This window comes from Oreochromis aureus, linkage group 1 (assembly GCF_013358895.1).
Source record: "Oreochromis aureus strain Israel breed Guangdong linkage group 1, ZZ_aureus, whole genome shotgun sequence".
Classification (NCBI taxonomy): Eukaryota; Metazoa; Chordata; class Actinopteri; order Cichliformes; family Cichlidae; genus Oreochromis; species Oreochromis aureus.
Window position 1 is genome coordinate 33,179,017 of NC_052942.1, and position 7,130 is coordinate 33,186,146.

At 39.9% G+C, this 7,130-nt stretch overlaps 1 protein-coding gene across 1 annotated transcript; it reads right to left on the bottom strand.

Annotated features, from left to right (window-relative positions):
• Positions 1-695: 695 nt before the first annotated feature.
• nod2 (nucleotide-binding oligomerization domain containing 2) lies at positions 696-6,871 on the bottom strand. The gene is made up of 11 exons (XM_031746575.2): positions 6,669-6,871; positions 5,812-6,371; positions 5,199-5,325; positions 3,168-4,938; positions 2,933-3,016; positions 2,766-2,849; positions 2,598-2,681; positions 2,440-2,523; positions 2,219-2,302; positions 2,011-2,094; positions 696-1,768 (listed from the first exon to the last, which is right to left on the bottom strand). Exons 2-11 carry the CDS (start codon positions 6,295-6,297, stop codon positions 1,696-1,698), a joined length of 2,961 nt encoding a protein of 986 aa, XP_031602435.1. The 5' UTR covers positions 6,298-6,371; positions 6,669-6,871; the 3' UTR covers positions 696-1,695.
• Positions 6,872-7,130: the final 259 nt, after the last annotated feature.

Consider the following 7,130-nt stretch of genomic DNA (forward strand, 5'->3'; position numbering starts at 1 on the left):
TGGCTTTTTTTATATTCATTGCTTTTTGGACTTTCTACTTGTTGCTATATTTCTAAAATATAGAATTACTCAAACAGTGTCAACTATTATTATTCACAGTATTGTGCCCATTGACTTTTTAAAGAAAATGACTAACCTATACAGCATGACTACTTTTGATTGTACAATTAGTAAAAGCTCAACTCTCTGAGGCAGATTTCTTGTAGTTTCTTTAAGCAGTCTTCTGGAATAATTCTCCAGGCTTCTTGAAGGACATTTAAAGCTCTTCTTTGGACGTTGGCTGCCTTTTGTTCAATTCTGTGTCAAGATGATCCCTCAATGCTTCAGTAGTGTTGATGTCTGGGCTCTGGGAAGGCCAATCCATGACTGGTGTTCCATTCTGTGTTATTCTACCTAGGTATGCTTTTACTGCACTGGCAATGTGCTTGGGATCATTGGCGTGTGATCATTGCAATACATTATTTTAAATCTGACAGTATTTTTCTGTTTTCAAAATTTCATCATTTTTGACAAGATGCCCAAAATCACTGGTTCAAATGCAGCTGTCTCTGAAACACAGCTTTCGCAAAGGTTTACAGATGGCTGTAGAGATTCACTGTTATACCTTTTTCCCTCCCTATCACTCTTCATGCATATATATTGTTGCTGATTTGAACTAAAAAAAAAAAGTGCATTTGTATTGACTAGTCCACAAGTACTTGAGCTGCATTTATTCAATCAGGATTAACTGCAGAATGGGAATTTTCTTTGTATAGGATGTTTTTTTAATTACACATCTGCTTAATGAGCATTATATTAAAAGACAGAAAATAGAAACCAGTTTACACACATGACAAAAACAGGTAACATAGACAGCAAAAATATAGTATATAGTGTAAAACAGAATACACCCAATTTCCATCAAACTCCACAGAGTTGTAAACTCATTCCTAAAACAAACAACCAGAAAAAAACATACAACAAAATGTGCTCTATAAACTTTTCTGCTGTGATAAGTTTTAATAAACAAAAATTGAAACTTGTAATGTCAGTAATTTCTACTTTTAACTTGCACAACAAGGACTTTGAGAATACTCGTTTGGACTGTAAGAATACTCTTTGTAAATCTCCCAGACATTTAAGCTCAGTATAGTAAAAACATACATCTGATCTGATACAGAAAATTGTTTTTCTTTTTTTTCCACTCCAAAACAGCATATTTGCCTCTGCCCTTCTCTGCAAACTTCAAATGTAACCTTTTTTGTAACCCTTAAGACAATGTAACTGTACATGTGTAGCTGTTTCTGACTGAAGGATATGAAGGTGTTACAACTCTTCCATAACGGTAACCACAGACTATACAGTCTTACATTCTGTAGTAAAATGTCACACCTCTTTCCACTAACTACAACAAAATAAAATAAAGAAACAAAAAATAAAAATAACACTTCTGCTGTTACTATGAGTAGTAGAAGTTGTGTTGGTGATGTAAAAGGTAGTATTTGTTATGGTATAAAGCAATGCCACACCACTTCCACCTATAAAAACCCAATAAAGAGGTGTATGTATTTTGCAACCTTGAAAAAACACTGATCCGAATAAAAGAAAAAACCCTATTACACACATTTTAAATCTCAAATATAAGTAGAAACCATTCCTGTAATAAATAAAATACATTTTCTTGCAAAGTACAGTCTTTTGCCAGTGCAATACAAATCAGAAGATCAGTCTTGATTCCAGTTGCTTCATTTCTTCTGCATCCTCCAAACTGAGATCATTGTTTCTTAACCTATAATATAAGAAGAGACAGTAGTAGTAGTAAATAAATGAACAGGAGACATGGGAACAAAAACAAAGAAAAAGAATAGTCTAGCTTGCACCAAACTGATGCATTTTTTTTTTTTTAGCATTTTTCTTGGCACTGAAACTGACAAACAACTTGTCTGGATGCAAACAGTCCAAAAGTGCCTGCTCTAAAGAATGTAGGAAACTTTGTATTCATGAGTGTCAGGCTTGGTGAGCATTACATACCATACTGATGTCACATGTGTATTGTGTTTAAGGGCTTGAATCAGACATTCCACCCCCGTTCTGGTTATGCAGTTTTCTGTCAACCTTTAACAGGAAATAAGAGGGTGGAGCATTTTAAGCACTGCTGTGCAAGCAGTGGTTACCATCAAACCAGCCAGCTATTGGTAATTTGCATACAACTTGCATACAACTTGTGTCTAACACTTACCAAAGTTCCTGCAGTGATGTGCTCTTCCTGATGAGATTAGCGAGGGCACATGCTCCTGCACTCCCTACACCATTGCCTACCAGGCTGTAAGCAAAATGTGCTGAGATGCGCTTTCAAAAACAACAGATAAAACATCCTAACATATCATGTAAATAACACTTTCATGGTTTTCATAATGTGAAAGTTAAGCAAACATGTTCCAGAATTATTGCAAATCTTACCTTAGCCACACCAGAGAGTTGCTTCTCTCAAGACTACTAGCAAGGGCCTCAGTTCCTGCATCACCTATCCTATTGCCCCATAACCTGGAAATGCAAAGAAATACTGTAAATGAAAATTCATCAACAATGAAACATGAAATTTTATGGGAAACACTTACCCTAAGTACGCCAAGGTTTGATTGGCTTTCAGTCCCTCTGCCAGCTGCTTTGCTCCTTCTGCTGTTATGTTATTGTTGCCTAGCCTTGAAGAGAAGAAGGTTATTTGTTAATCTTTTGGTCATTGGTAAAATCCAACAGTAGAGTCACATTTGATGACAAACGCTGACCTTAAAGAAATGAAGACCTGCTTGGTCTTCAATAAATAAGAAAAATCCTGCATGCAAGCATCAGTTAATTTGTTGTTGAAGAGCCTGGAAAGAAACAAAAAGATTTTGAAAATTAACTGATAAAATTTTATTTAACTTGCAGTATTAATCACCTTGATAATACATACGCAATTTTCTGAAAGCTGTCACACTGGATGACTTTAGCAATCAGTTTGCGGATGCCCTCATCTGTAATGTTGTTATTTCTGAGGCTAAGGAAGGAACAATATGCATTTCAGAATAAAAATTGTTCCTCTCTTACAGTGAAAGCAGTTAGGGAGAGTTTGTTCACTCTAATGAATTGGCTTTCAATCTATTAACCAAGGAAATTTAACAAAAGAAAAATGTATAATTTCCACTTACTAAAGGGAATTGCAAATGTGCATGCAGGGAAGAAGCTGTTCCACTCCAACATCACCCACAGAGTTGTTGTCCAGCTGGAGGCCTACAGGATTTCTTAAGTGCTGGAGCACATAAGCAAGCGCCGTGCACTCTACAGGTCCGATATTACAGTATGTCAATTTCAAATGGTCCACCTCCAGCTTGCTCATAGCATCTTTAGCTATCCGACTCTCCTGCATCTCATAGAGGCATTTTATAAGCCACACAAAGTCCGGCATTGCATGCATGCTCTTCTTTTCCCCTTGTACAGGTTGGGGAATGGACCTAAAGTGTTTCTGAATGCCTTTGGAAAGGCATCTTGCCACCTGTCTGGCCTTTTTCTCCACTGCAGCACTGGGGCAGCAGTGGAGCCACAGATTTTGATGGCGCTGGGACAATAGTCCAGACACAAACATGGCTGTGATTTGCAGATTTGGTGTCTCTGCTGCTTTACTTTCCTTCTCTGAAGCTTGCTGTTGTTGATCACTGGAAGGCAAGCAGGCTGTAAAGCAGACACGTGTAAGACCTGTCTCCCTGTTCTCTAGCTCAAAGAGCTTTGGGATAACTGAACGGTTAGTGTTACTTGACAAAACAATGAAGAGAGCAGCAAAGAAACATTGCAATGTCACATGACTGAATTCATAGCATTTGGAGTGAGTAGAGGACATATCTTTGCTTTTTATCAGAAAAACCATGCAGATATCCTTTTCAGTTACACCGCATGCTTCTAGGTCTGTACCTGAAAAAATATAACAGGTGGATGTTATCCCCTCAAAAGCAAGCTGTCCAAGAAGAAGGACTGTTTTTAGGTGCTCCTGTAGCCAGCCTAAACCCATGGTGCTCTTCAGAGGACTTTGGTGCTGGAGAAAGTGCTGTAAGATCATCAGGTAAACATCTGTAATTGTTTTGGGGCTGCCTTCTCCACAGCCCAGCAGCTCCTTATGGCACTGTGAAACTATCCAGCAGAGAACTGGACTGTGACATAGTCCAAGTAAAGCTGTGTTCGCCTGCATTGACTCTAAAACCTTAGCAGCTACAGTGGGGTCCCTGTGATGTTTCCGTACAAAACTGTCAATCCCAGTTGGGGAAAACCCTTTCAGGACAACCTCTTTGCGTAGGTGCTTCTTTAACAATGGGCTCACTGCTTCTGAACGGCTAGTGACCACTTTCTGCACCCCCTTCATGAGGGAACCCTGGATTAAGTTGAACAATAATACATGAACAGGTGCACGCTGGGTGGGGCAGCAAACTCTGTGCTCATCTGTAAAGCTCTGCTTGAGCTCATCCAGGCCATCAAAAGTGAACAGGATTTGATGTGGGTGGTCCAAGATGAACTGGAAAATTTCTTCTTGGTTCCGGTCTGGCCAGCAGCAGTGCTGAAACAACAACTCCTGGACTGACAGTTCATTGTGCTCTGAATTCAACCTGCGACAGCTGAATGGAAATAGAAGGAGAAAGTCTTGAAGGGCTACCCCTCGAGCCCAAAGCAAGTGCAGCCTCTGGAGAAGGGTGCTTTTTCCACTGCCTGCCTCCCCGGATACTAGCACTGTGTCTGCCTCCTCATTCACTATACCCACCAAACCAACGATGTCTTCCAATCCCAAAGGTCCATGGGCATTAACTTCGGCTAGTTCCAGCTGGCCATCAGTGTAAATGTCATCGAGAGACATATGGCTAGTTCCCGCATAAGTACTGAGAAAGCAGGCCTGAGCAGACACAGAACTGCTCAGCTTCTTCTGGTACTTTAAAAACTCTGTGAAAGAAAAATTTGTGAAGAAAAGATGGAATGAGTGAACCAGTCATCATTTCATACATCCTGTATATCTTTGGTCAAATCTGGAACATGCATAACTGATCTTGGCATATACCCTGCCAATTTTGTATTTTCAAAGCATAACCAGAAACCTTCTGTATTTGGGGCATTTTTCCCATGAGGGTGATCAAGGATAGCTTTACTCATAAAAACGATATATATTTCTGCGATTTTAAACATTGCTTTTGACAGTAACAGACCTTTGGGAGGAGTCAGTTCCCTCTGGTTAAGTGGCAATCCAGGTTCGTGTTTTTGATGAATGTACTGCAGGAGAACCGATGCTGCTAAATCACCTCTGGATCTGACATGGTCAAGCAGACGCCTTGCCTGATTGATCACATGGACATGGATGAAAATAATAAAAAGTTTATTTTTGACAGTTATTTGGATTGTTGCGGACTTAGATAAAAGACCAACTTACATATTCATAATCTAATAATGCAACAGCAGAAAGAGCTTTACCTTGCTTAGCTTAGCACAAAGACAGGCAGCAAGTGGTAAAAACCTTGCCTGGATCTATACAAAGGCAGCAAGATATGTTTACCAGTTTTCTTTGTATTATTTTATATTACTTGTATAATTACTCAGGAATATCAGAATAGTATCAGATCTATTTAAAGTAATAGTATTGACTGATAAAGTAACACAAAAAGTAACAAAAATACCCCAGCACGTCTGCCTGTATGACATCTAAGTATCAGGAATGCAGAAATAATGACAAGCTTCATTCCAAGACAGTTTAAAGGTAAAGAACAACTGCATAAAGTTGTCAAACCACATTTTAACAATGTGACATTCAGGTGCTTACAGTACCTGTTGGGTGGGAGTATATATAGGCAACCGCACTTCATCACAATCAGCTGAAGAAAAGTGACCCGAATCCAGCAGAGCTGCTAGAACACCATCAACACAGCCCTGAAGCTTGTGGACAAGGCTTGGTCGTTGAGCCAGAAGAGTTTGATTAGAAGTGCTCTGACATTCATCGTTTTCTTGTAGATTTGAGCAGGATTCAGAGAAGGAGAGCCCCACTGCCTGTGCTTCAGGCAAGGCCAGTTTGAGAGCAGCTAGAAAGAGCCCACATGTGTCCACACCCTTTGTATAGACCAGATCAAGCAGCTGTCTTGCATTGGTATATAGTGTTCTTCCTGGTACCTGTATGTTCTGGTAGTCCTCCCATATGAGCGCCCCCTTGGCAAGCAGTATATCCAGAACTCTCTCCAGATGTTCTGCTGACCCACTGCTGCACAGTGCATGCAGTATCTTCGTCCTTTGTTTAAGCACTAGTTCCTCGGCAAGCATTCTTTGTCCATATCAGTGCCCATGCTCAGGGACATTCAGTTTGTGGTTACTTCTGCTTCTTGTGGTGTGAAAACCTGTCACAGCAAATGGCCAAATGTCATCATGTTACTATGGGCCAACTAGAGCTTCCTTCTTTCTTTTCTAACTCTGTTTTGAATACCATACAGCAGTACATGTCATTTTGTGCGTCTTTCTGTTAAGCCATAACAAAAAGTTAAAACAGAATGAAAAGAATATATGGCTACCATTACATACACATCAAATGTGTTGCAGGTCCCTTTAAAACATGTACAAGTACAGAATAGCCGACTACGCGACCTCAATTGCAGACGCAAGTAACACAAAATAAAACCACAAAAAAGAACACTTACATTTAATGGGAACATGGCTTTCTTTCCTCCCTCTGTCATACGAACAGAGCCGCTGTAGAATTATAGGGTCCTACCGCTTCCCTGTTCTGCAGCTGAAAGTGAAACTTGCTCTGCTTCCAAGTCCCTCCCATAATATGGAAACTAAATACAGGCGGAGATGTGGCATAGACGCAATGCTCAACTTCCCTGGTGTTTTCCAAACAGAGCAAACAATGGTGACTTGATATTTAAGGGTGGTTAAATATAGCTTGCCACACTCAAGCGCTTATATTTCACTGAGACTTCCACATCCTCTTGTCTTGTTTGCAAGATACTGCATACTTCAGACCACAAAGAGGAACTGCAGCTTTTAAAAATGCAGAAGGTTGAATAGAAAGGGTAATTTTGGGTGGGGTTTTTTTCTTTCTGTTTTTTAAAGAAAGTGACGGAAACTTTTACGGGTCCTAGGTATTTCCATCCTCG